This window comes from Alligator mississippiensis, chromosome 1 (assembly GCF_030867095.1).
Source record: "Alligator mississippiensis isolate rAllMis1 chromosome 1, rAllMis1, whole genome shotgun sequence".
Taxonomy (NCBI): domain Eukaryota; kingdom Metazoa; phylum Chordata; order Crocodylia; family Alligatoridae; genus Alligator; species Alligator mississippiensis.
The window spans coordinates 16,385,044-16,411,365 of NC_081824.1; the positions used below are offsets into that span (position 1 = coordinate 16,385,044).

Below are 26,322 nucleotides of genomic sequence, written 5' to 3' on the forward strand. Positions count from 1 at the left end.
AGAACTTTTCTAGTTCATTAGCGTATGTCTGCCTTGGCTCTGAACCCTCTACCTGCTCTTGTTCCACATATTATAACTCAGAAACGCAGCTGAGAAAATGTTCTAGAAGCACACTTACTGCCGCTGCTCTTGACACCTCTGTCTCTGGAGTGCTGGAGAACGATGGCGGTGGGGCATTCCCACGGTGTCCTCACCACTGTATTTGCAGGCTTGGAATGTGCCCAGCAGAGGGATGGGGCTCATTTTTGGTAGAAGGCTTGAGAGCAGTACAGAGCAAATACAGGCAGTCTTTGGAGTTACCCTCCTTTTTGCACTAATTTCATATTTAATAGCCACAGAAATCAGGAAGGAATTTTGCTCTTCCTCACCTATGTTTGCTCCTGACCCTAATTGCATTAGGCGATTTTACAGGCAAAACAATATTCCTACCTTCTAGTATTGCAGTTTATATTAGATACACTCTAGTGCAGGGGGTGACAACCTCTAACCCCACAGGCTGGCTCTGGCGCCACAGGAACCAGCCTGTTGAGTTCGGGGGATTTCAGTGCCATGGGGCAGGGGCCTGGTGGCAGGGAGAAGTGGTGACTTCCTAGTGCTGGCCTACCTCAGACCTGAGCGGGGTCATTTTGGCCCATCAGTAGAAAAATACGGCTGACTGCTGCTGTAGTATATCTAATCACATGATTTCACCTCCTAATCATGTGCACAAAGCAGTGTCTTTTGTCTCCTGCTCACATGAAAACATTCCAGGGAATTTTCCAATCCTGAGCTAGGCTCTTACTTGAAGAACTAGCAATTTCTTACCTGTACCATGACTTCTGAATTCGTTTTGACAAAAGGCCATACTACAAATACTTTTTGTCCAGCTCTACATCAGGAGTTATGTTTACATGGAAGCATCATTCCTACAATTTCTCATGCTTTGTTGCTAGTGATGAATTCATCTTACTTACCACACTCCCATTATTATCTAGTTTGGAAAACAGTTGTTATGAACTGAAAACATTAACGAGAGGGACGTAGACAGTTACCTTGTCATCCCCATATGCATAATAGCACCTTTGAATATAATTAGAGGATACTCCTTGTGGAAGACAGACTGAATAAGAAAGGTTTTATACAGAAGATTAAACTCAACTACTTCAAAATGTAGCACTGACTAGCAATATACAGAAAAACCTCCAGAACATCCATGTGTGTAAGAATTCTCTTCCTGGAACCATTCCAACTCCCATGGAAAGCATTTCCTACTTTGAAAAACATATTTTGATGGATTATTTTAAACATGCAAAACTAAGCATTTTGTTACCTCTATCGTTTAAGAACGTCTCATGTTCGTACACAAGAAAACATCTGAAAAGTGCAGCTGTGTATGTCCTTACTCCAAATCTAATTTTATAAGTTACTCTCACTTTTGCTTCAGCCAAAGTCCTTGTGTCCTTTTGTCTTACAAAACATGAACATCAATTATTTCCAGTTAAGCAGTTAATTTTTTTTAATTAATGTCTGTAAAGCGCTTTGAAGATGTAAAGCACTATGCAAGTCCTACAGTATTACTATTATTCAACATGACTACTTTTCAAAGCCCTGTCTCACCGTGGGATAGAGGAGCATATCATCTGTAATCGCAAGGCACAGCAGGATGAGTAGACTTGCCATTCTGAAGTATTTCTATTTCACAAACTTGGTTAGACTATCTCCCCTCCTTTTTTCTTTTCACATCAAATATGGGACAGAAGCTTACTTATAATTGTTGTCTACACACACACACACACACACAAGAAATTATTCCAATGATTCCCTTTCACTGGTTTTGGAGAAAATTCACTGCTCCATTTGGGCATAGTAACCAATATGTCCTTATATATTCATATTTGTGTAGCAAGCAATGATTGATCCTTCTGGATCATGGTGTATGCGTGAGAGGTCACCCAGACCTTCAATGTGTATGCCTAGGCAGGAGTATTGAGGAGAGGAGGCTGCCCAGACCTTCCATCCCCCCTTAGACCACTGAGATAGAATTCAAAGGCGAGACTGAGCCTGGATGTTCAGTGCCTTGAACACTGTAGGTACGTGCAGATCATGTCCCCTAGCCCCCTGACCATGTTTGTTGCTCTCCTCTGGACTCTCTCCAATTTGTCCACATACTTTCTGTAGTGGAGTGCCCAAAACTGAACACTGTACTCCAGATGTGGCCTCACCATTGCTGAATAGAGGGGAATAATCACTTCCCTTGATCTACTGGCAAGACACCTACCACTGCAGCCCAGTATGCCGTTAGCCCTATCCTCCAGTGTATCTACTACTCCCCCCACCTTGGTGTCATCTGCAAACTTGCTGAGGGTGGATTCTATGCCATCTTCCAGGTCATTGATGAAGATATTGAACAAAACCACCCCAGGACCGATCCCTGGGGCATTCCACTTGACACTGGCTGCCAACTAGACATCAAGCCACTGATTACTACTTTCTGAGCTCAATACTCCAGCCAGTTTTCTATCCATCTTAAGTCCATTCATTCGGCACATACATCCTTAACTTGCCTGCAAGAATATTGTGGGAGACGGTATCAAAAGCCTTACTTAAATCAAGGTACACCACATCTACCGGTCTCCCCACATCCACAGAGCCAGTCATCTCATTATAGAGGTCAATCAGGTTGGTCAGGCATGTTGCCCTTGGTGAATCCATGCTGACTGTTCCTAATCAACTTCAGGCTTCCTGTCTGTAAATTTATAGACTCTTTGGAAAAAATCCAGGCTAAAAACATCTGTCCATAAAGTCCATAAAAAACTAAGCCACCCAAAGCTGACTGAAGATATATGGTCAAAAATGCAGCTGGAGATGGGCACTGAAGAGCAGATAGAGCAGAACAAGGCCACCGGGTATCTGAGCAGGAGCACAGGACCTTTCATGGAGCTGTCAGGGTTTTGTAACCTACAGGAGCTTCCAGAGTCTCCTCACCTCAGCCATATGCTTCTGCTGCTGGGCCCCATTGCCTGCCTATAGCATTCATGTGAGGATGAGTAGGGAATCCCTGGGAAGAGGGGGGGCAGCAGGGTATAAAACAATGTCTGCAGTCAAACAGGGTTGTCAATCCAAAAACATGTTTATTACTGATAACCTGCAAACTTTACTGATCACCAAACTTTTTTTTTTTAAACTATGGTTGTGTGAAAACCTTAAATTTGACTGACCTTTGTCCCAGGTTGGTAGAAGGGTTATATTTACATTATGTAAAATATAAGTCAGTAAAAACACGTCAGTAAAAAAATTTGGTGGTCAATAAAAAGTTTCTGGATTATTGGTAAAAAAAAAGGTTCTTGGGTTTGCAGCCCTGATGAAAGAAAGAGATGAGGCCTGTGAGGATGAAATAAAGGTGGCAGCTAGATAAGTGGCATGAGCAAGGGAGCAAAGACAGATAAGACTGGAAAATTAGGAGGCAGTCAAAGTTCTTATAGAGCTAAGAAGAGTCAGAATTTGACTAGGGAGGATACAAGGATGGAGTGAAGGGATTTTAAGAGGAACCAACATGTTATAGCAGTGGACAAGGTGGATGATCTTTGGAGCAGAGTTTTAGATGAACTAGGTAGGACAAGGTGAAGATGGCAAGAAAGCAAGAGGAGGAAGAGTTTTCAGCAGTCAAGGCACAAGACAATTAAGGCTTAGACAAAGGTTTTGTAAGTGGATATGGAGGTTTGCTGGAGGAAACCCAAAGAGTGGCCAAAACTTTATAGTACCACCACAACTTGGAAACATTCTGCACCTTGTTCCACGCAGTTGCAAGGCTGTCTGGATGGGACGGAATTGCAGAACAAGCAGTATCTGCAAACAGTCATTAAAGAAAACTCAGATCTGACTCTCCATAAACTTATTTTAAATCCAGTTGGTTGTTGTTTGCATGCACGGGGTTAAATGTGTGTAGACACCAGATTCTATTGAGACTGACCGTGGTTTTGGAGAACAGTTTTGTACATGGTTAGATCCTGTCCAAGGACTTACCAAATCAATTTCTCTCCCCCAACCATTGACAGGGTTGAGTGGGGAAAAAACATTTTCAATTGCTTGTTTTGTGTGATCCATTTTTTTAGAGAAAGCCTTCATATACATGCCCATCTGTATCACTGACAGGCTCTAAAAAATATGGCACATCACAGCCTATGAAAAGAAGACATAATCAAGAGAAGATTTGGAGTGTCTACTTTCCAGAGGAGGTAAGTTCAAATGTCCCAGAGCTGGTTCCTGTCACTCAAGTAATAAAAACAGCATTAAACAAAGTATCAGACAGCAGATAGTTTTAAAAAGAAATGCAAAAAGTAGATGGAAAAGTTTTTAACAACTATCATTAACTGGGTTTTTTTTTTTATACATACCTCGTTAAACACACTGTAGCAATTAGAAGTTTCTGTTCTAGTTGGAAGTCAGAAATCAGATGTCATCCAGTTACCACGGATTGCTGATTCATCAGTGAAAAAAAGAATTCAACTACCTATCCATTACACAGTATATTCATTAAGTTACTTTTCCAGGACTCTCAAATTCTCTTTGACCATTCTTGACACAACTCTAAGCCTGAAGAACTGACATATGGGGGCATGAAGATACTGTGTAGGGGCTTTTTTTTTAAAAACACTCCTACAGGAATAAGAATTGAAAAAAATATTGCAAAGTTGCTCTGTTGATTACTATAGTATCCATTAGGATGCTGCAATGTCCTTGCAATTATTATACTTGTATATCACTATGATTAATCTCAGAAAGATTTTATTTTGAAGGACCTGTGCAAGCATTTATCTCTAAGTTAAAAATTCTAAGTGGGTGTCCTACAGTTCTCCGGGAACCATTATCACATTGGGCCTACAAATACTGCGACTATTAAATCAGTGTCGCTTATGGGACCCAACAAAATCATAATATAACTGTCCTAGTATCAAAAATATATAGTAAGAGAAATTTACTGCACCAAAGAGCTCACTATAGATGGATAAAATAGATAAAGGGTAGGAGAGAGGACAATGCTGTTATTCCCATTTTAGATACAGGGAACAGTAACAGTGACTAACTGACCTTCCCAAAATTAAACTAATAGCCCATGTCTGAAATTAAGTAATGGCTCCAGTTATTTTGTATCCCAGTCCAGAGGTTTTATCACAGAACCATCATCCATTCTCTTATGCAGTTAGAGATCTAAATTTTAGTTTCTGCATCTTTTGAAATTCTTCCTCTAATTAATTTCAGATGGAAAACAGATTGGGTTGAGGGTCCTTTATAATTCTCTCTCTAAGTCAGCAAGCATCTGTTTTTTGGAAAGAAATATTGTTGATTATTGACAAAACACTGAAATGTACATTTCTGACACAAGGAAGGAAAATTAATATGATCAGAGAGCTAATGACACTTCCAATGTATTGAGGTCAAGGGTGATGTAGGTAAATGCACCCTTTGATTAGGTCAGTGCTGATGCAACACCTTGTAGGTATTACCTTTTGTAACCCTAATTCAGGGAAAAGAGGGCCAGGAAAGAAAAATCAGCAAGGCCCCTTTAAAGCCAGAACTTTTGTAGCTCTAAGGCAGGGGTGGGCAATTATTTCGGGTGGAGGGCTGCTTACTGAGTTTTGGCAAGCTATTGAGGGTCGCATGAAAGGCAGCCAGGGGCAGATAAATATTAATTTTCTAAATTTTTTAGGGGCCCCGCGGGCCGGATAGAATGGCCTGGTGGGCCACATCCGGCCCGTGCGTCACATTTTGCCCACCCCTGCTCTAAGGGGAGGTGGATCACCTGCAGCAAGAAAAAGCCCTGCCACAGCAGCCCAGTGATCAGTTTGCTCAGAGTCCCAGCTGCCAGGAGAGAGACGCAGCTGAGCAGGAGGGGATAAGCTGCCCACTGCAAAAGAGAGCAGAAACCTCCTGATGTGAGATGACTGACCCTGGGCTATGGACTTGCCCCTGCAGAGCCCAGATTGCAAGCAGCTGGCTGCAGAACACAGGAGTGAGAGGGGAGGGCAGATTAGCAACACCTGGGCCAGGTGAACAGGAAGCTCAGCCAGCTGACCAAGGATGACTGGGATATAAACTCTGCTTCAGAGCAGGATGGCGGATTGGCCCCTGCACTGGAGAAGGACAGAGCCCTCCAGGCAGACAAAGGGAGTCAAGTTCAGCAAGGGGAGCTGCTGCCCAAGAGGACGGGAAACTCTTTACGCTGCCTCTGGAGCAGTTCTGGGGGACGGAGCGCACCCAGAAGTCTGAGGACTGTTTATGTTGGCCCAGGGAGTGCCTGGGGAAGTAGGCATGCCCTGAGGACTGAATATGTGGACCTGATACAGGGCTGATTTTTTTTTTCTTTTCTTTTTTCCCTTGCTTATTTGTTAGTAACACCTGGTGGACTGAGACAGCTGTTGGGGTGTGGGGAGGGGGAGAGGAAGGGGGTACAGAGGCTGCAGTGCAGAGTGCCCAGCATCCTGCAAATTTTTCCCACTTTTTTTTTTCCTTTTCTATTTTCTTGTTGGTTTTGGAAGTGGAGGTAGATGGCAGCCTGCACCAGGAGGAGGCCTAGGAGAGGGCTGAAGACCAGATGGGCTGGGGGCAGTAAAGTAAGGCAGGCTGTAGCCCAACAAGGCTGAGGCCCCAGCCAGTGATAGAGGGAGAGGGTGAGAGAGAGGAAGAAAAGGGCAGACACCTGCACTACCAAGTTGGCCTGGGAGCCAGGGAAAGAGGAGGGGGAAGCAAGGCACAGATGGCTACAGTTTGGGTACTCAAAGGCAGCCTCCTAAACAATGTATTAATTATACCAAAAGGCAATCAGGACTCATAGTAGACATGATTATACTAAGGCATGGCAGGCAGGAGAAAGGAGTCAGATTAGGGAGTCAGGGTAGGCACATAGGTGCCACACAGCCACTGGGGGGGGGAGGGGGAGGTATGATCACCCCTGGAGGTACACCTTGGTTTTAATTCATGATGTTTGATGATGCTTGAAAATGGAGTGTTGAAAAATTAGTATTATGGGCTTGGATTTTATTTATGAATCTGTTATGACTTCTATAGTCATTAACATCTAGTTTCTTTTTTTGTTAGTTAAATGTTGCCAACCAATAAATATAGAAAATGAAAAATACTTGGAAATAAACATCAATGTTACCCATCAAAATTCATAAATTAAAGCCCCAAATGCCCAAGACTAGTTATAATTTGCAAGAGGAAGGTCTGCAAAAAAACTTAAGTTTCTCCATTTTCTGAGTTTAGCTAAACATCCTGGCTACATCCAGACAATGCTGGAGATCAGCTCTGAGGTAGCTGGATGGATGGGGCTCCACTTCAATGACTGCAAACATGCCTCCCTGCATAACGACTGAAGGAAAAGAAACTCTATCTTGCCCACCACCGTCACAATCTAGGGCAAGCCCACAAGACACCTAAAAGAGAGAGAGAGCTACCTCCACCTGAGCCCACCAACTGGCCACTAGATGAGATAGATGCTAAAGGAGACCGTCCATAATTTCGTGCAGGATATCCACCAACTTGACTTCTCCCTGCTGGCCCCCCTGGCAGATGATCAATGCCTTAAACACCTTCTGTGTCCCCCCACATCTTGTTTGTCTTGAGAGGCTCAGCAGTTCCCAAGACACTTTTGATGAGAGTGGACGGTGATATCAAGTGGCTTTTGAAGACGTGGATGAACCTGCCACTATGGGCTAGCAGTGATATCCTGCATATCCCCTACCAGCAGGTGAGTGCCAATATCCCTTGGCCAGGAGACCTCTGCAATGTCACATCCTGTGAGTGCCCATAAGGAGACCAGCTAGAGCAGGATTGCCAGTCTGCTCTCCAACAAGATCTGGCCACATTCTTGAAAAGGTCACAGGAGGGCAAATCCAGGTGAGAGGGTAGGGACCTTGCCTCACTGTGCAGCTAAGCACACAACATCACACAGCACCTCAGGAAGCACATTGGTTGCTGCTGAACATGGCACAAAGAGGGGCAGGAGCTAGGTGTCTCACTGCACCCAGACCTAATTGCCAGCTGCGCTACCATCACCCCTCATACAGGGACCTGCCCAGAGAGGTTCCTGAAGGATGCTGTGTGGACTAAGTACATCAGTGACTTGAAGGTAAAACCTGACCAGGACAATGTTTTTGAGATCACCTTGAAGGACACCAGCAACCATTGCATGATCTGTGGGAACTTTATGTGCTTTACAGATTGGTGCTTCATCTATCAAGACCATCACAACTGCCTGAACAGTGTTATCCTCCACAGACACTGAGACAAGAGGTGCTGGAGTTGCAGCTACAAAAGTGAGAAGCTCCCCCACTTTTTGTCCATAGTGTCATGTTGCAACTTCTAAACCCCCTTACCCTGGGCAAATGCAGGCGGCATGACTAAGCCCAGTCCTTGGCCGCATTCACAACATATGTACCCATGTAGCTACTATGTGCAGGGTCCTATATTGTCTTCCAACTCCACAAACTCATTAAATAGCCATATTTTTTAACATTTTCTAATAATATTCTAAATCCATGGTTGAAGTTCTAGAAAACTGCTTTAAAAGTAAACATTTTTATATGGAAAGTAAATCTTAGCATGACATTTATGCAGCAGACGTGGCAGAAGAGTGGCCACACTGTACTGAATACATCTCATTTTTGAAGCTAAGTAGTCTTGAGCCTGGCTAATACTTGAACAGGAGACCACCCTAGAATTCTAGGCACCTAGATAAAAGCCAAGTAGTTGTGGTCAAGCAGCTGGTAAATAGTAGGACCGAGAAAACAAATGAATGGCAAGTCTGTTTCCTCCTGTCATCATGGCTGAGCAGACAGAAGGGAATAAGAAAAAGGAAATAATATATGGCATGAAAAGAGCTATATATGCATTATTCACAAACCCTGAAGAAGGATGAAGTCTGAATTTGCACTGCCCCAAGAGGAAATGAGGGGGAAAAGCAATGCATTTCAGTCCCTTACCTGATGCATTACTTTTCCTTCATAATGTCTCAGCTGGAGTAGTTGGTACATTGGGGGAGATTCAGTCTACATCCTAGAAATCTATGCAATAATATAGAGATTGCTGTCCACTGTGCTAGACCCAGTGATACAGGTAGCCCGAGATAGAGAGTAACAGAGAAAATGATATCCTCTAGTTCAGCCACCTGCTCAAAGCAGGCTCATCCCTGACTAAACCATCCCAGCCAGGTGTCTATCCAACCCGCTCTTGAAAATTCCCAGGGATGGAGTTGTCAAAACTTCTCTAGCTAGCCTGTTCCAATGCTTGACTATCCATAAAGTCAGAAAGTTTATACTAATTTCCAATTTTCTCTGCAAGATCTTGAGGCATTTACTCCTAGTACTGCTACCTACAGACACAGAGAATAGCCTATCCCCATCCTCTCTGTAATCATCCTTCAGATATCTGAAGATACATCCTTGTTGAAGTGTGAAGCAGTAGTCTAGGTGAATAGAGCAAAAGAATCACTTTCCTTAATTTGCAAGTGACACTCAGTTTACTATTGGCCTTTTCTGAGAATAAAGCACACTGTTGGCTTATATTCAGTTTATGGTCCACTGCAACCCACAGGTCTTCTCTGCAGTACTGCAGTCTAGCCAGTCATTCTCCAGTCTGTATTTGTGCATGCAATTATTCTTTCCCAAGTGCAGGACTTTGTACTTGTCCTTGTTGAAACTCATCTGACCGGCTGCCCCCAATTTCTCCAGTTTGTCCAAGTGATTCTGGATTCTAGCCCTACCCTCTGGAGTATCTGCAACTGTCTAACTTGGTGTCATCCACACATTTGTGAAGTATTAACTCAATCCCTTTGTTCAAATTATTATTGAAGATATTAAACAATACTGGACCAGGACATTCACCAGGGAAGCCCCACTTAATACATCCTCCCAACTAGACAATGAGCCACTGATGACTATTTGTTGAGCATGACTATGCAACCAGTTATGTATCTACATTACAATACTTTTGTCCAGTTTCTTTCCTTAGTTTCTTAATGAGAAAGTTGTAGGACAGTGGTATGTCTCATCCACTCCTCTACCCCATCCACAGAGTCTGTCACCTTACCAGAGAAGGAAATCAGGTTGGCCAGGTAAGACTTTCTCTTGATGACTCCATGCCAGCTGTTCCCGATTGATTTATTCTCTAGGTGCTGCACAATAGATTCCTTAGGACCTGCTCCATGATTTTTCCAGATAGAAAAATCTTCCTCTCATTTTTGCACATTTGTAGAAACCCTTTTTATTGGTTTTTATGCCCCTTGCTGGTTGCATCTTAATTCATGCGTTGGCCTTCCTAATACTTTCCCTGAATGCCCACGGTAATGTGACCAAGTTTCCACATTTTGTAGGATTCCTTTTTTTTTTTTTTTTTTTTGAGTTTCAGCTCCTCCAGTCAGGCAAACTGGGCAAATGAGAACCTAGGCTGGCAATGCTGAAACTGTCCTTGAACATCTCCTTGACGCGCTATAATTTTATATTCTTCACAAATCTGATGTGAGCTTTAGTAGAGTCTCACTGCAGAGTTCTGAATATGCTTCCTCTCTAATTCCCATGGAATCTTTGCATGACAGAATAGGACTTGGAAGAGGCATAGAGTGCAAAAGCTATTTCTTTCCTAGAATAATAATGGTATATTTCTGTATTATCATGACATGGCTTTAGAAGACAGCTAGGACTATTTACTGTAAATCTACCCCAAGGGCAGCTACTGTCCAAACCAATTACTGTTGGTCACGTATGATAACAGATCCCATGTTTTTCAGAAAATGCAGTGGCACAAGTCTGCATGAGCAATGGTAAAAGAAATTACCACTTTAAATACTTTTTACTCCTCCTATGACTTGGATATATGAAATCCATTTGATTGATGATGCTAAAATTGGCAAGTTTATATATAGTGTAATAAAACAAATAATCATAGAATCTCGCCCATCCAGAAAAGAACATGTTTGATTCCTGTAACTCTAGCTCCATGTGGGCAAACCTTTATGAAAACAAGACCCTTTGAAATTAAAGGGAATATTTGCTTGAGTAATATTACCCGACTGGGCCCGTAAACTGTAAATATAAAAGAAATCTGTTGTATGTAACATAACACTTCTTGTTATTTAAATATAACATTCCCAAAACCACGCAAATGGTTTTCTTTCTTCTGTAACATGTGAGAGATGATAAGTTGACCTATTGCAAATGAAGCGGCATATTAGCAATGCCTATCCTTTTTGTAATTTATTTGTTTACTTTTATTTAAAGTAGCCAATTAAAAAACACTGTGTCGAGCGAGCCCATTCTAATATAGCCCCTTCAGGAATACAACTCAGCCAAATGAAACATAATTATGGGAAACAAAATGTGAAATTTCAAATCAGTTCACTAATGAAGTCTAAAAATATAAGTAACCCCATCGTTTTGACTGGCAAGACCTGTTCTTTCACTTAGGGGATCGTTGTGTAATTACTCAAACCTGTGCAAGATGGGACTGTCAAGTCAAACAATAAAACAGAATATCTCACAAATTAATGAGATAGATCTCACTGCTGTCAGTAGCAGATCTTATTATAATGCTGGCCAAGGTTCCCCAAAAAGAGAGAACGCACATCTTTAAAAAAAAAAAGAAAGTTAAAGAACCAGATTTGACTTATATGTTCGAACAGCTTGATACCAACACATTGTGCTTCTATCCCTTTCCTGAGAGCAATCTGTCTATCATGTAAGAGTGTGAAATCAATTGGGCTTTAGAGCTTGAATCCCTTAAGGGAGAAATTAAAACAAAAAATATTTAAAAAATGACCCACATTCAAACTCACGTGGTTTATATTAAGATCCCTGTTCTAACATGGCAAGATTTTAAGGTCTGGTTTCCAAACTCACTTTTCTTCTACCTCCTGCCCCTTTCTCTTTTTTACATGTTTTTAATGTATTTTGGGGATAAAAGTAAATAATATATTTGCTTGTTTGACACTAGATTTGACAAGCTAAATTATAGCTGAAGAAGTAAATCCTTTTAAGATTAGAAATGGAGGAAGAAATGATTTCTTCCCTGTACAACAAGCTCTGCTTATGAGGTATTTCTGTATGCATGCTTCATTGTCTCTTTTTACCATTAAAAAAAGGAGAATAAATCAGCTGCTGATGACCATAAATAGAGAAGCCAGTTAAATCTAATTCCTGGGAAAACAGCTGTCTAGTCTACAATTTATGAAAAATAGCATGGTTCATGTGTCAGCAGTTGTCACTCTGTAGATTTACCACTTGTTCCAGTATTCTTCTTCTGAACTTGTCTTGGGAACAAAGATTCCCAAGAGCCAAATGGGTAGAAAGACTTGCTTCATGTGACTGGCTTCCACATGCCTTCTTCTCACCTTGACTCTTACATTTTTGGCTGAGTCTAATGTCCCACTGCTTCCAACCCTCCGGTTCACGGGTCACAATTCTACATACATCATGGAGCTTACGCTGTTCTGAATCTGACATCTAAAGGGGCAAGACTGGGCTTCAGAGCACCCCAAATACCCTATGGTGATCCCAAGGCTTTGATAAACAAATGTTAAAAGCTTGCCATGACAAAAGTATTTTTCCCTGTTAGGTTATATTAAAGTTTGGAGTTTGTATCATCTTGTAGCCAAAGGTATCCTACAAGTAAGTGCCACAGTTGTTTGGGAATGGTAGGCAACAGCTGATAGGGCTGAATTTATGGGACCTGATTAGGGAAAAACTGTAAACCTATGCCTAATTTTAAGCCCATAAATCATCTCATTGGCTGCAATCAGACTACTCAAATGCTTCCAGACAGGCACACGTTTAAGTATGCTGATGGATTAGTCTTAGTTGAACGCACTGATAGAGATGGCCACAAAGGTCAGGAACCTTTGCTCTATAAAAGGAATAGCTTCAGCATAAGCTAAATGCATCTACTAGCGCCTCTACTGCTGAGTCTCTCAGGTGTTTTCTGTAAGCCCCTTTCCCACCAGGATTTAAAACTTGTAAAAATAACTTGGCAGACAAGGTCTTGGTTTAAATGGTTATTTGTGAAAAGGGAAAGGATTGACAGAAACAAACTTAACACACCTCTTTACCATTTTTAAGCTCCTTGCTTCTTCTCATCTCACTCAAAGGCAACTTAAGATTTTAAAGGAAATGAAAACTCAGAAGGCCATCAAACTTGCCATGAGGTCTAATCACACTTGATGGTTGGCCCAAAAAACTGGATAGTCGTCCAAATATTTTGCTTTGGAAAATGACTGCTAAGCGTGTTCCTTAATTTCTTTTCAAGAGACATTTGGTAAGGGTTTGCACATGCCAAAATACAATTTATACAATAAGCAGTAAGAATTATTGGGCTAATCAGTTTCTTTTTTTTTTATAGCGAGATCCTTTGGCCTTAACACATGCCAGCGCAACAGACCTGAATAGCTTATGGTGAGTAAATAAGTTTCATGTGGACCATGCAAATACAAATCTATACATTATATTATAAACCGAATGGAGTTTTTGTGGTCTTTTTTTTTTTTTTTTTACCATTTTAAGAAATGTTGCTGACAGGCCTACTTACGTGTATATGTTGTCAAGCTACATTTTACTTCAGCTTCACATGTGGGACATTTATGATCTTTAAAATAGGGTGGGCAAACCTTAAAAGTGAAATAAAAACTAAGAGCCCATGCAGACTAGATTATAAAAATATTCAAGGGCCTCCAACCATAACATTTCATTGAAACTAAATATTGTGGATCTTTTAGGAAGTGCTTTTGAGCAAAGATCAACTTTTGAGGAGGTCAGATCCACCTTTCGCAGTCTGTTGTCGCACTTGAGCCAAATGAAGTGGATAACAGAGTTTCACCTTTAACTGAACTTCTTGGCTTTCTCTTGGTGTTAGTCAACAATTTTATTTGAACCTGTTTTGATTCCCAGTGAGGTGAGTGGGGAGAAGATGGATAAAAAAAAACAAATTTACAGTGCTTGAACTAAGGCACAACTGAATCCAAGGAAAGTGGTCTGACTTATAAATAAATAAACTGCACCTCAAAAGAAATCATAGAAACTAAAAGGCACAAAGCAACAGCTGCTTCATGTGCTTTGAGATGTGGAATACTAGCTCATTTGATGGACCCTAAAAGGTGTCATTCAACACTAAAAGAAGTCCACGGCTTTTCTTTCTCCTCCTCTTAAGAATCGGTTTTGTCATCTTTAATTCATAAAAGCTAGTGCAGAACACAAGGCAGAAAACCGATGCTGGAGTGTTGGCACAAGTACATCAACAGCAAAGCTGCTTTCACGGGAAAGGCTGTTGCTTTTACTGCTTTTTGGCACGCTTGACCCAGTTCATTCCTGAGAGCGCGTGCACTATGGTACCACATACCAAAAACAACATTAAGAAGTCCAGCCTGACTTACCTTTTGGATGCCAAGGATCTGTGAACTCGTACTTTCCTACGCCAATAGTCCGTAGCATTTGTACCCCATTTGTGTTGTCCTGACTGCCCGTCTGGTTGGGAGGAGGCTGAGGAGCAGCCTGCCCATTGGTGGCTGGAACACTATTGGGTAGGGCAGCCGAAGGCAGAGCAGGTGGCGGTGGAGGCAGAATAGGGCAAGTCATGTGACCATTCCCTACTGCGGTGTGGCCTGGATGAGTCACCTGACCAACCCCAGTCATAGAAGACATGGTGATTGGCTGGCTGTTAGTGTAGAGAGGCTGGCTTTGCAGGTTCACAACCATGTTACTCAGAGGCTGTGAAGGCTGCTGTTGTAGCTGGTAATGAGCTGGCATTAATGGAAGCTGGGGGGTAACGTGAGGAGGGAGGGAGGGTGTAACTCCAATGACGGGGGCCTGGACGTTCACTGCTGGGCTGAAGGTTGGAGGTTGAGTCATTCCATACGAATGCGTTATAAGAGTTGGCTGGCTACCTGCTGCGACTGTTGTCACCCACGGCGCTGTACCTGGAGCACAAGGGGGAAAAGGAAAGCTAGCAATACAAACCATCTTGGCAAAAAAACCCAAAACTTTCTCTTTATGTAAATGCTGCCCATACTGGAACCTTTTAATGGACTCTATAGTCTCTTTTTCTTTACAATACATAAAGTAGCACAGGATCTGGAACTATTCCAAACTGATAAGTGCCTAAAATTGCTACAATGATGTGAGTGCAATTGTTAAAATACTCATCAGGTGACATGCCTCATGTTTACAATTTTATGTATTTTGTGCTTTACGCAGCTTAAGTACATGCTTCCAAGAAAATTAACCTCTTTCCCCACCGTGCTTTCATGGCTTCCTGACAAACACTCTGCGTATATAATAATGGTGCTCCAGCCACTACAAAGAGATTGTAATTAGGCGTCTGGCATAGCAACACAATGTATGATATGTGTCTGGAAGCTGGAAATCATTTCAGGTAGTTCTGGACATAAAAGAGGTCTTAAAGTATTACACAGTGCCTTTTATTCTGGTGAAGGCAGAGAAGGTGAAAAAACACTTTAATGAACTTGCAGGCATCTTAATACATTTATATTAGCCCTGCTATAGTAGAAACTTGAGGGGGTCTTCACAATGAGAGAAAAATCCAGCTATAGCACAAAAAAGACTCACGATAAAGTCTAATTTAGAGAGGTAATTGGAGACAGTGTATTGAATTTGCTTTCAATGATTTTCCCTTGTAGAATTACAAATAAGATTGAAAACATACCTGGGTTTTCATTCTCCCTCATCTGTTTAGATGGTGGTTCATCTGTGTCCCAGGGTGTAGACTGATTGATGGGTGTCTGTCCCCACCTAACACTAGTTGCAAGTCCTTGAGGCTGATTTTCAGTCTTGGAAATGCAAGGTGTCTACCAGAGAAAAAGACAAATTGTGGAATAAAAATGTTTAGAATAATTATTGTGTTAGACAGCTAGTAGCTTTTTGTTGGTGGTGTTGCAGTCTAAGACTGTATCTGAAGACATTTAAATACCATTTTTTTTCTTTCTCAGATTTGTATTATATGTCAGTAAGGCAATACACAGCATTAAAAAAATCTCTCTGGAAACTTTACAGAACCACCATTAAAAGCTCCACCCTTTTCAGCAATAAATTGCTTTGCATTCTTCCCCCCACCCATTTTCTTTTTGCCGTAATAATATCTATTTAGAGAATCACAGTGTATATAAAAATGGGACAATTTTCTGTTTGCTCAGCCTCTTTAAAAAAGTGAGTTTTCATTTAGCAGTAAGTAAGAGAAAAGAGAAAGACGTATTTACAACTGTACGACAAATTAGAGTAGACTGGTGAAGAGAAGCCTTAGTATTTACTGTCTGGAAACACCTAAAATTGAACACCAGTTAAAAAAATAAAGCTGTGTAACAGTCATCTGCTGTTGAAGCAAATAGACTGGCAGCTCCTCAGAGTTGTTAAAATAAGTGTAAACAGGGAAGAGATCAGGCCTTGCTAATCATGAAGGGGGAACAATCAAAAAGACAGTTCTGTATAAACAGTCACGTGGGATAAAACATTCAGTGAAACACCTATTCTGTTGTACAGGATCTTTCCAAAAAGCCAATATCCCAGGTGCAAAAAACAGCTCTGTAGAAAATACAATGCTGCAGTGGATCCAAACTAACTAGTACATCAGCCTATTATATCACTGTAAGAGTAAAAGTTTTTATTGGTACTTGAATCCATAAGACTAAAGTGGACTGGGCTGCCCAGGAGGCAGTGAATGAGCATCAAGGTTTAAAACACCGAGGAACATGAGATCCATCAGCCTGAATGTCTACTTGTTGCCTTATGGCCAAGGGAGTAATTTGGCCCTGAGGCTGAAGGTGGAAAGGCTGTTTCGACAGGGAGCTTGGCCCTCCCATACCAGTGAAAGTCCTGTCAGCATTGCCAATCCCATTGCTCTCTGCAGCACCTTAATTTCCCTTGGTCACATGACCCAACTGGCTCACTGCTCTTCCCTCAAAATATAGCAGCTCCTACATAGAGTCCCTCTGCATTTCTTCCTTTATCCAAAAACCATCCACTTTAGACTCCCTTCACCCAAGTTTCCATCTTCCTCCACTCCACCCCCCGCTAACACTTCCATTCAAGCTGTTCCCCTCCACTGTTCTCTGACTCTTCATTTCTCTTGCCTACCTCCCTACTCTATTTTATGCCCAACCCCACTTCCTCCATTTCCTTCATCATTCCCTTCCTCTTGCAGCTTCCTTTAATTACTCTTACTTCCAAGGTACCTTTTCCCCCATAACCCTTCATCCTCAAGCTCTGGGGACCCAGGAGTCAGAAGGCATGTCGACACTTGGGCATTTAATGTGCACTAGCCTGATTTGAGGCACATTAAGAGCGTGTGTCTACATGTGCGTGCCCTTAATGCATCTTAAAAATGGTGATTTTATGCTAATCACACCTACATTTGATATATGCATAAAGCAAGTATCAAATTTAGGTGCGATTAAAGTGCATTAACGCACATGTAGATGTGTCAATGCGCATTAACACAGGGACTTTAGTGCTGGGCCTGCCCACCCACTATGGGGGTCAGCCAGAGCCCAGCCCCAGGGTTCCTGCCTGGCCACCTCTTCTCCAGGGCTGGACTGCTCTCTGGCAGACCCTAGCTACAGACTATAAAAACCTCCCTATTTTGTGCCTTGGGACAAACAGCACAAGGAGCGTGACGGAGCCAGTGCTGTCTGCAGAAACCCATCAGGCACTGTGTGCCTCCCTGGGCAGGATCCAGGCAGCCTCTGCCTATCCTGTCCCCTAGCTGGAGCTGCTCCTTGGCCACAGGTGAGTGTTGCAAAGGGCTGCAGCCTGGTGCATCCGTTGCCCAGCCCTGAGATTCCCCCAGAGCTGCTGACCCTGCTCTCTATGGCAGCAGGACCAGCACCTCCTCCCTGCTGCTCCTCGCCCCCAGCTCTTATCTCTTTGCAAGCACTGTGGTGAAGCGCCTTTGCTGCACAGCTCACAATCCCTGCCTGTGACCCTGTTCAGGGTGCTGCTGGCAGCCCTCCAGGGCCAGCATCTCAGGGGCACAGAGAGCCGGTGCAGGAGCATGTACAGCACATTGTCCCCACTGAACTCCAGCTCTGCCCATGCACCCACGCCCATGCTGAGAGCCCAGGCTACACAACCTTGTGGCACTACGGGGCGGAGTTGACGTCTAGAGGCAGTTTGCGTGGGGCGGGTGCTTGAATGCCAACATTTATGAACCCATATCTGGAGGGAGGCATGTGCGAGGCCACTCCTGGATGGTGTGGCAGTGCCATGTGAAAGCCAAAGTCTTGTGGGCACAGAGGGTGGCCGTGACTGAGTTCAATCATTAATCTGGTCGTGCCCAAAAGACCATAGCCTTCATGTGGGAGCTGACCTGCATTCTGGCACCCCAGAAGACGTGCCGCTCCCCTGTGAATGTCACCAGCAGGGGTGGCCTGCCATCACCCGCACCCCAACCTGACACCTTGCAACAGTTTTTTTCTGTTTTGAACTTTTTCTGTGTTTTAAGTAAAAAAAATCCATAGCAAAATGCATGTGATTTCTTTTAAAAGGGGAGGGATAATTTTCTTTTATTAGCTCTGCTGTGAGAGGTTGCTCTAGATGCAGCTAAGCTGTTTGACAAAAGAATTCGCATCCTCTTTGCACAGGGGGTGGGGGACATAGGAGAAGAAACAACAGCATTGCACTGAGCACTGCAGCCCTGCCCTCCGGTCCTACTGGTGCAGTCTCCCCCCAACAGGAGTAAAAGCTAGCGAGAGGGAGAAGTGAACCAACTCCATTCTTTGTCTGTACGGTAGGTGGAATACATTCCCTAGCACCATTTATATTTATCCCCAATGACAACATCATTTACCAGAAGATGCAATGCACAGTACCGGGCATTTTAAACAGGACAGTGAATGAATAACGGGGCTGGAGGCAGAAGAGTTTCTAAAAGAACTCACAAGTCAGTTGCTACCCCTGTCTGATACCATGGATTGTTGCTTCTTTCAACCACTCGGTCTCTAAAGTACCACCCTGTCCCGCCTTCTGCCTGACTTCAGACTAACATGGCTAATCACCTCTGCACCCCTCATAAGGCAAACATCTAACTGGGATCGGTTAGTCAGGCAAGATCCTGCCTTGAGCATAGGTTTGGAGTAGAGAACTTGCTGAGATCCTTTCAGACCTACTTTAGCTATGATTTCTGTATACTACTATGCATCGCTGACAGGTGAACTGTGTTTCTTTGTTGCATCTATTGGGGGCTTATGAAATGTTTTAAAAAGTAAGTTCTGGGCACTGCTGTATTGTATACAATACAATGCAGAGATCACCATCTTAGCAGTACAAGCTTTATCACACTCCCCAAATTGCTTGAAAGCAAACAGTAGAGTATCTATCTACATACATACACGCACACATATATATACACATATATACACACACACACACACTCTACTGTATATATATGACAAAAAGATATCAGTGCCCTGTAAGAGACAAAGCCAGGTCTCTGTCATAATTACAACAGAATCCAAGTATTGTATGTATAGAAGTGGGATGAGAACGTGAGAATGGCTAAACCCCTTCTCAAATTTTGGAAAAATTTAGCTCCAAACTTCAGAGCTCTACAACAAATCAAACCTGAGCACCTACTACAGACACGTTTGGAAATTTAGTAAGTTTTTATTTGTATCTGGACCCAATCCCTATAGTTTGAGCCTAACTCTAAGTCAGTGATTCTCAGTCAAGGCCCAGTCTTTAAAGGGTGCCATCAGAAGAAGTAAGTGCTGGTTAATTCACAGAAGTTAGGGAGGGGTGCCTTGTGTCCAAAAAGGTTGCAAACCACTGCTCTAAATATTACTATGAAATTTAGGAAAGATACTAGGGCCAAAAGAACCAATAAAACAAGCATGATGGGAAGGCCCCTGCTGGTTTCTTACCAACAAATCAATCAATCAGTTCTGCTTCAGCAAAATGTTAGTGTTTTTTTTAAGACTAAATTTTCTCAAAGCATGCTCACAAATCCTGTTTCTTAATGGCTCAGTGGATTTATATGCACAAGTCCAGCACATCGCTTTTAAACGGTCTCCTAAGTTTGTATTTATTTGCTCAGAAACAGCTATAGATTAGTTGGTGTGGAATCGCAGCATGCACTAATGAGGCACAATTTAGGCAGTACTGGACAGATAAGGGGGAAAGCAGTTTACAAAAGTTCCTGATGTTGATTGTATTCCTGATCTCTGATCTAAATTCTGGGTTGTTTTTCTTGCTAATGACTGGTATAAGTGTCACCTGGATCTGACTATTTTGGAAACTAGCGCTTTGCTTATTTGGAAAGTGTAATTCTTTCCAACATTATCAAATACAAGTCTGTGTATGAGAGTGAAGGTGCACACAAGCACTCAATTCAGGCTTGTAATGTGTGACATAAACAGGTAAAAATGGCCTGTATTTTGCTAGTTGTGTATAGGGAAGAGATGGGTTCCATTAGTGTTCTGCAGACTTCACAGAAACTAATTGTACTATGTCACACTTTTATCTTTAGCTTTCATGTCAGATGTGCGTTTGAATTAAACAAGGAACACATGAAAAAAGTGAAATGCATTAAAAAAAATCTATTGAGTGTGCATTTTAAAATGTTGCCAAATGCCTATTAAATGAAAAGACAAGGAAGGTTTCTAAAAGGTCTATTAAAGCCCATCCGGTCAATAGCACATATTGGCTATTTCATTGACTGAAATACACAACGGACCAGAAAGACTACTGAATCAATCATCAGCATATTTTTAGAGTCCCTCAATAGGACTCATCTAGTCTTTGCCTTTAATTACAAGTAAAATTGAACAAATGAAAACTAGATGGGAGTTTTTTCTTCACTAATTTTTTGTTTAAAGTTACCATTAAGAAGACCAGCTGAGTCTTTCCATAAGGTACCAGGTCAGCCTAGTGTCAAATGCTTTCGTCAAATTGATTCAAGCTCCATAGATCAGCTACATGATGGTATGTCTGGCAGAGGAAAGATCAATGCCTTCCCACCTGACCCATTCCTTGTGACAAGCAGTGTCAAACAAGGAGATCTCAGGCCAATGTTGGTCATACTGTTCTATGCAGCAGTGATAAAAGATGATCTATGACCTCCAGGTGGGAATTGAGATTTGCTTTTGAACTTCAAGAGAGTTATTTAACCTCTTCAGGATGTGTGCTGGGACTAACGTTGCCAAACAGATGGTGCAAGAGCTCCGATATACTCATAAGATTTGATAAACAGAGCAGTGAACACAGGTAATCTGCTCCAAAGAAGACCTTCAGCTGCTGGAAGACCATTTTGCTACTTCTGAAACCAGCTTTGGACTAACCATCAGTCTAAGGGAAAATGCACTTAAGTGTCCACAAGTCCAGGAAAAAGAGCACAACCTGCCTTCAAATTCATCAATGGCACTGAAATCCCAGTTGTTCATAAGTTCACTGAGTTTGAAAGAGTTTTGAGCGATTATGCAGGAATTGCTAGGGAGATAGGCTCTTACCTCCAGTAACCTGGTACAAGAAGCTGAGAAGCTGGCCAATGACAAAGTGCCGCAGCATGTTGACTACATGCCATCAAAGTGTAAATAATGAGGTCAGACGCATGGCTCAGGTAATACACAAATACCTAAACAGCACCCATGTGGTAAACTGGAGTCCAGGGAGAGGAAGAGAGGCTCGCCGACAAATGCAACAAGGACATCTTAAAGTGCATTGGACTGAGTGGAACCTAGCAGCTAATACTTTTGAGCTCTTAGATTAGGGGTGGGCAATTATTTGGGCTGGATGGCTGCTTAACCAGTTTTGGTGAGCTGTTGAGGGCCACACACACACCAAAATGTGCACAGACAAGTGTGCATACACATCCATGCATGTGCATACATACTCCCTGCTGCTAGGCTGGGACTGGTGCCACAGCAGCAGCAGGAGCATCAGCCCACCCAGGGCTGTAGCTCAGCCCCTGCAACCCATCTGGAGCTGGGATCTGCTGGCTACATCCACAGCTGGCGGTAGGGTGGAGGATGGGGCCTGGCTGCAGGTCTTCGTGCTGTCCTGCCCCACCATCAGGGCTTCTGGCACCCTGGTGCACTCGCACACATGCTCCCCACAACCCTGTAGCTCCCAGGAGCCCTGATGATGGGGTGGGGTGGGATGGGATGGGTGGGATGGGACAGCGCAGAAGCCACAGCCAGGCTCCAGGCATGGTGGCTGGAGTCAGAGCCGCTGAAGCTTGAGTGTGGCTTGAGTGTGGCTTGCTGCTGCTGCCACCAACCCATGGGGCAGATAAAAATCAATTGGCGGACTGAATGCAGCCTACAGGCCATAGTTTGCCCACCCCTTTCTTAGATGATAAATGCAGCACCAAGGTGTTGGGAAGTATAAACCTTTTGGAATAGGAAAGCCACTGGACAGGAAAAGCATACCCATTCAGCGGATTTGACTTGCATGTTGGTTGGCTCTGCAAACTATGTAATAAAAGATGCTTATTGTGCAGAAGCCCTCCTACCCACCACTCACCTCAGCCTTCCCCACTGTGGCCTCTGATGCTTGCCCCCCACTGTTATCTTCGACTATGAGGGATTCAGGATGACAAAGACCATTAAAACCATGTGAATGATAAGATATCACACTTGAAGTCCACTACATTGTGAACAGTCACTCTGAATAGAGCTGGATTTTATACTGCCATAGGAAAAGGTGAATTTTAGAGAGTAGTCGAAGTGTCACATTGTTGCTTTTATCAGTTTGACACACAGCATGAAAAGCTAATAAAATTAGCTTTCCATGTGGTACTGTTTAGCTCCCCCATTTTTAAATGTAAATGGCTCTCCCTTAAAAGAGGTTATAGCCTACATTACCTCTTTCTATTTTGACAAGAAATTTATTTTATAAATAACATTTCCCCCACATACACACACTAAAACTAGTTTTTTTCAAGCCATAAAACCCTGTTTTCCCCTCTCCATCACATGTAAGACTGTCTCCCATTTATGAGCCTATCTGTTCACTTATGCCCAGATGACACTTCAAATTCCTTTTTCCTTGAGATCCAGTATTTAATTTGGAGATCGAGGAGGATGTCATAAGGTAGGAACATGCAACTGTTTCTTAAGATAAATATGAAAAAAAACCTGCCTGATCTTAAAAATGTAGATTTTCCCCCTACCCACTTGAGAACATTTTAATTTACCTGAGCTTAATACTTGGAAGTTAATAATCAAGCGGTAAACATTACAATAGCAATTAAAAATGATTCAAAAGACTCTCTGCTATCAAAAAGGATATCTTGACTTAAAATACTAATCAGAGCAAGGCCGTTTTGCATACATATTGGGCACACCTCCCATGTTTCAGAATGGCACTCATCATAAAATTAAATTTATGCAATGAAATAAAATGCGAGTTTTATAGTGAAGTTCTTATCTGTATTATTTTTTTTTCTGAGTATTATTTTTCTCAAATCAGATTCAGGCCGTTATAGTAAATCTGAAAAATAAAAACCGATTAATAGCTTAAAGCTCAGCTCAGAAGACAAACCAATCCTCCTAAGTTATTGAACATAACTGTCCTACACCTTGCAGTGCTAGGCAGAAGTTGACTGAGTGCGAGAGAGTCAAGCAGAGGGCTCACTGTCAGGGTACGTAAATTCTTAGGTCTTGATAAAAATGGGTGGGTTGGGGGATTGATGCTGGGAGAAGAGACCTTTTCACCAGTATGTTCTGGTTTAAATCCAACCCAGGTCAGTAGTGAGTAGGGGTTAGAATAGGGGTGGGCAAAATGCAGCCCATGGGTCAGATCTGGCCTGTGGTGAGTCCGAAGCATGCAGCCTAAGCATGTGGGGCAGCCCGGGCCGTGGCTCATGTGGCTGGTCCCACCGCCCCCAGGTGTGGAGTGCGGCTGGGGTGGCATGGTGGCTGGACTTAGCTTCCTAGCAGCCCAGGTAGTGGCGGCTCCTTTTGGCTACCACTGCCAGTGTCACTGCTGCCATCAGACCTGGCCTTGCTGTCTGGGTACCCTGGCCCATCTATCCCACACCCACCACAGGGGGGGTCTTCATGGAGACCATCCTGGGACTCCCATGGGCAGGGTGCGCTTGGCTGGATAGATGGGATGGGGGTGGGGGAGGCCAGGGTGTGTTGTCCATGAGCCGGATGGGCGGGCAGAGCCAGGGCTGGGATCGTGAGGTGGTGGCAGTGCGGGCCCATGCTGAGAATGGATTGCAGCTCTGCCCCAGGTCCTGGTCCCACACTGTCACCACCCCATGATCCCACCCTGGGTCCTGGCCCCAGCCCTGTCCTGCTCCCCACACACCTGCAGCCCCATCCCATCTGCCTGGCTGAACACGCCCTGCCCACCATGTAGTGCCCCGGGACTGTTCTAGTGATCTACAGTTTAGGGAGTTTTGTTGAGCTTTTGCAGGCCAGAGGGAGGGGATGGGGAGGGGGGTTACTTACCCAGCTGCTGACCCAACCCGCAACAGCTCACCAAAACTCCCTAAATGGCCCTCCAGCCCAAATAATTGCCCACCTCTGGGTTAGACCCAGATCGGGCTTAATCAGCACACCCACTTAGGTTTCCCAATGCCTTTATTTTAGGAGCCTTGCTGCAGGAGGTTTTCCAAATCTAATGGGGGAGGAACCTAAACTTCCCACCCAGTGAATGGGGAGACAAAGACACCTCCCCTAAAGTGATCTCATGCAAGGAAGTACTCAAATAAGCTGATGCCCGCAGTTAGCCAGCAGGAAATACTAGGCACAGGAGTGTAGCTGCACTCTTGCTCTTCCCCAAGACTTGAGTATTTAACTCAAGGCTGCAAAGGGGACACTTTTGTAATCCTGGGATCCAAACTGCCCATGGGGAGGCACTTACCTGAACCAAGATGCCTAGCTGACAGCAGCACTGATGCTAATGTAAAGCACAGGCACCCCATGTTCGCTCTTGACCATAGTGAAGGAGCGGTGCAGCCCGTCATTTCCCCATAATCCTGGATTGTCGAAGCACTCACCTAAGCGTGGGAGACCAGGGCTCCAGACCCTCTGCACCTTGAGGGGACTGAATCCACATATCCTACTACCCAGTACCTTAAATCACCAGGCTGCATTAGGGTTGGTGGAAGTGCCCTCCACTGCTTCCATGGGATAGCCACTGGGTAGCCAAAAAAGTGAGATTCATTTGGCCAGCAGGAGAGCAAGCAAAATAGTATAATCTTGTAGTGTAATCTTGTCATCCAGGGAGATGGGAATCTTCATTTCTGGACTTTGCTACCAGGACTGTTTTATACATTGTACATTTAAAGTCACTGGTTAAAAAAAAACCAGAACAAAAAATACCTTGGCTGCAGTAACCAGAATCTAAGACCTCCCTAACCAATAGGCTTCAAAGTCATGCTAGACTATGAAGCAAAGGTGGTCATCATCAGCGCTGGCTGTTTTGCCATGAGCTACATGCGCGCTCTCTAACAGTCACTAGATTTAGTCTGGCATCCTGCTCCTTCCCCAGGGAATCAGGGGCTTAGGTGCCACCCTCATTGACATGGATTGCCACAGAGCTTAGGCAGGAGGTGGGTACTGGATGGCTGATCTAGGTAATTTCTGAACATACACAGCAACCCAGTCTATCCACTTGAGGTCTTTTCAAGCCATACTAGAGCATCTAGTGACTCTATACACTTTGCTGGTTTTCTGCAGCTGTTGCAGCTAATCTGGAATACATTTTGTGATTTAGGTGCCTAAATTCCTCCTGAACCCTGTTTTGGCACCTATAAGGTTGATTTGGATTTTAAATTGTTACTGTTTGGATGCCTATAAAGAAACAGCCTATGTGAAATGTGACTGGAGATCCCAATACAGACTCTTCACAAAGTATTACCATAGCTGGAACCAATGAGCTGCTAGATGCAGATCTCCAGGTCTGCAGAAACCACTGGACTGACCTGGATCTTTTTCACTAGAGAGGGCCCATCCAGAAGAGAAATGGGACACAGTGGTACGACATGAAAGAGGCATCCGTTGTACTATTCTGTGCATAAGTACAGCACTGCAGAGTTGTCACTTCAGCACTTTTCAGCAATGCTTAATTCCTGCTACCCTCCAAAATTAAACAAGGACATGACAGGTATGTATGCAATGTGTGTAAGAGCCCTGCCAGGTTGACAGCAACCCTTCAAAAGGAGAGAGGCACTGGTGGAAAGCCTTCCTGTCCTGGTGCGCGGATGCTCAGTCTCACAATTGTTAGGAAGACCTTCCCAACCTCAGAGGATGCAGATTATCCTTTTACTCTCCCTTTGACCCCTGCTTAGACTTGACTGCCATATCTCAAAAGGAGTATCAGGTAACGGTTATATGCCTTAAAG

The 26,322-nt window shown here is 43.4% G+C and overlaps 1 protein-coding gene across 3 annotated transcripts in view; it reads right to left on the reverse strand.

Moving 5' to 3' along the window:
* KLHL29 (kelch like family member 29) overlaps positions 1-26,322 on the reverse strand; it is a 556,676-nt gene that overhangs the window by 169,610 nt on the left and 360,744 nt on the right. For all 3 annotated transcript variants that reach the window (XM_059729244.1, XM_059729242.1, XM_059729249.1), the window contains 2 exons: positions 15,682-15,823; positions 14,393-14,935 (listed from right to left, as the gene is read on the reverse strand). In XM_059729244.1, the coding sequence (XP_059585227.1) occupies positions 14,393-14,935; positions 15,682-15,823 (685 nt within the window). The remainder of the gene's footprint in view (positions 1-14,392; positions 14,936-15,681; positions 15,824-26,322) is intronic.